We start from the raw sequence: 2148 nt of genomic DNA on the forward strand, positions 1-2148 counted from the left end.
CCAGTTGTACTATTGTTCCCAAAATTTGGAATCTCCACACAAATAAACAAATTAATTAATTGTGTTTCTACTGTAATCATAATCAAACAACTCATTGCCAGCCTCAATGCAAGAAAAAGCAGAAGCACACATTATGGATTTAGAAAAATTTTCATGAAAAAGCAGAATATCTAATTATACCTTCTTCCACATTTTACTGATTATTTTTATGATTTCTTAACTTTCCGAATATTACTTTTCACTTTATTGATTCAACGTCACGTTTTTCTATGAAAAAATGATATAAACACGACAATAGTCAAACTGCCGTTGCCCAACGGCAATGGATGGAAAAAGAAATTGTATTCAAGGACACCATTTAGATGAATCCATGTTCAGGTATTCCATTAACAAGACAATGTACATCAATTAAAAAAAAAAAAAAAAAATAATCTTCTGTATTTTCTTCATCAATCGATTTTTCTGCAACTTTGGTACAATAAAAACACTACAAACAAAAAATAATTTTCCCTTTACTGGGCAGGTGAATTGACAAATGCTATGAGTTCTGATAAATCTTTTTTATTTATTTCGATATTATGTTCATGAACAAACGGGTTAGTGAAAATTGAAAAAGAAAGAAAAAAATCTTCAGCTTTTCCAAGCATAAATCAACAAAGAAAATCCAGTAAGAACCTTCAATTCATTCTCTTCCATACTTGCCCATTCCATAACAGAACTGCAAGTAGAAGAAACTGATGACAATGACGAAGAAGATGAACTTCCTGCCGATCTCAACAAACCTTTCTTCATTTTCTTGGTCTCAAATCCAAATCCAAATGACTGTTGTGACCAAATCACATTCCCATAATCTTCATCATCTTCAAATCTGAATGTGAACAATGCATAACCATCTTCACGATTTTCTTCGAACAACCAGTTGTACACATCCCATGAAACCAGTACATTCACTCCCTCAACTTCAATTCTCTCGTTACCTCTAAATTTCCATTTCAAATGCTTGATCTGCAGAACCCTTTTGCTATCGACTGACATATATAATCTAGGGTCGTCACCAATTCTACAATCCACGGAGATGTTTCTCTCTTTGCCACCAAAATTGGCTTTTGTAGTGTAAAGCTTGTTGCCATACACATGCTCTCTTCTTAACACCATTGTTTGGTTTCTGTTGGGATTTCTTGCTTTGGTTTTTGCATAGGCTTCTTTTGCAAAATCACCAACTAGTAATACCATTTCACCATCTATAACAATGGCGATGTAGAATCCGGTCTGTGGCTCAGGTCCAGCTCCGTATTTGGCTCTAGAAAGATCCCAAAAGATGTAAGCATTTTTAACTGATTTGATGTTGATATCAAGCCTTTTAGAGCCTTGTTTGTTCCAGAAAATAAAGGGCTTGATAAGGAGGTGAAAGGAAGATGTGGGTAAGGAAGGAAAAGTGAAGTCTTTGTCATTTTCCTCCACGGCGGCGGCGGAGGAGGATCTGTTGTCAAGGAGGAAGTGGAGATGGAGGCTCCGGCTGAAGAGATTGCGGGACCATGTTAAGGCAAACAGGCCTAAACCAGTGTTGTAAAGACAGGTGATTAGGTTAGGATTGTTGGTGGATGACGGCGGCAGCGCCGTGGTGGAGTGGTGGTGGGTTATAGTTTTCGTGGTTGCAGGTCGGAAACAAGAAGGGAGTGGGGATTTTGACATTTTGGGTTCGTATAGATGCTTTTTACACTAACATATGACTAAATTTGAATGGGATTTTGGTGATGGAACTGATTGAATGAAGAAAAATTGGGGTTTTATGGAGAGGAGGAAGTTGAAAGGGATTATTTAAGAGTCGTTAGAGTGAAGTCTACATTGGATTCCGCGTGTTTGATTTACTTATGTAATATAATGCTATTTTGCACAAGTTAAAAGTGTCTACTTTACGTAGGTCCAATTAAATATGTCACATGACTTTGTATTTAAAGAAATTTATCATATAATATTACGTAATTATCACCTAAATTAGTGCTTAATATCGGTGATAATTAACATTACTTTAAATTTCTTTTTTAGAACTATCTAAGTCGAACAAGAAAAAAATCATTCCACAATATTGAATACCGATAACTAATTTTAGGGACAGAGTCAAAAAATGAGGTTGAGATGGATTTGATT

The 2148-nt window shown here is 35.6% G+C and overlaps 1 protein-coding gene across 1 annotated transcript; it reads right to left on the reverse strand.

The window, feature by feature from the left end:
- Positions 1-419: 419 nt before the first annotated feature.
- On the reverse strand, positions 420-1856 carry LOC111407441. Its single transcript, XM_023036907.1, has one exon. It carries the CDS (start codon positions 1690-1692, stop codon positions 631-633), a length of 1062 nt encoding a protein of 353 aa, XP_022892675.1. The 5' UTR covers positions 1693-1856; the 3' UTR covers positions 420-630.
- Positions 1857-2148: the final 292 nt, after the last annotated feature.

Source organism: Olea europaea, chromosome 13 (genome assembly GCF_002742605.1).
Source record: "Olea europaea var. sylvestris chromosome 13, O_europaea_v1, whole genome shotgun sequence".
NCBI lineage: Eukaryota > Viridiplantae > Streptophyta > Magnoliopsida > Lamiales > Oleaceae > Olea > Olea europaea.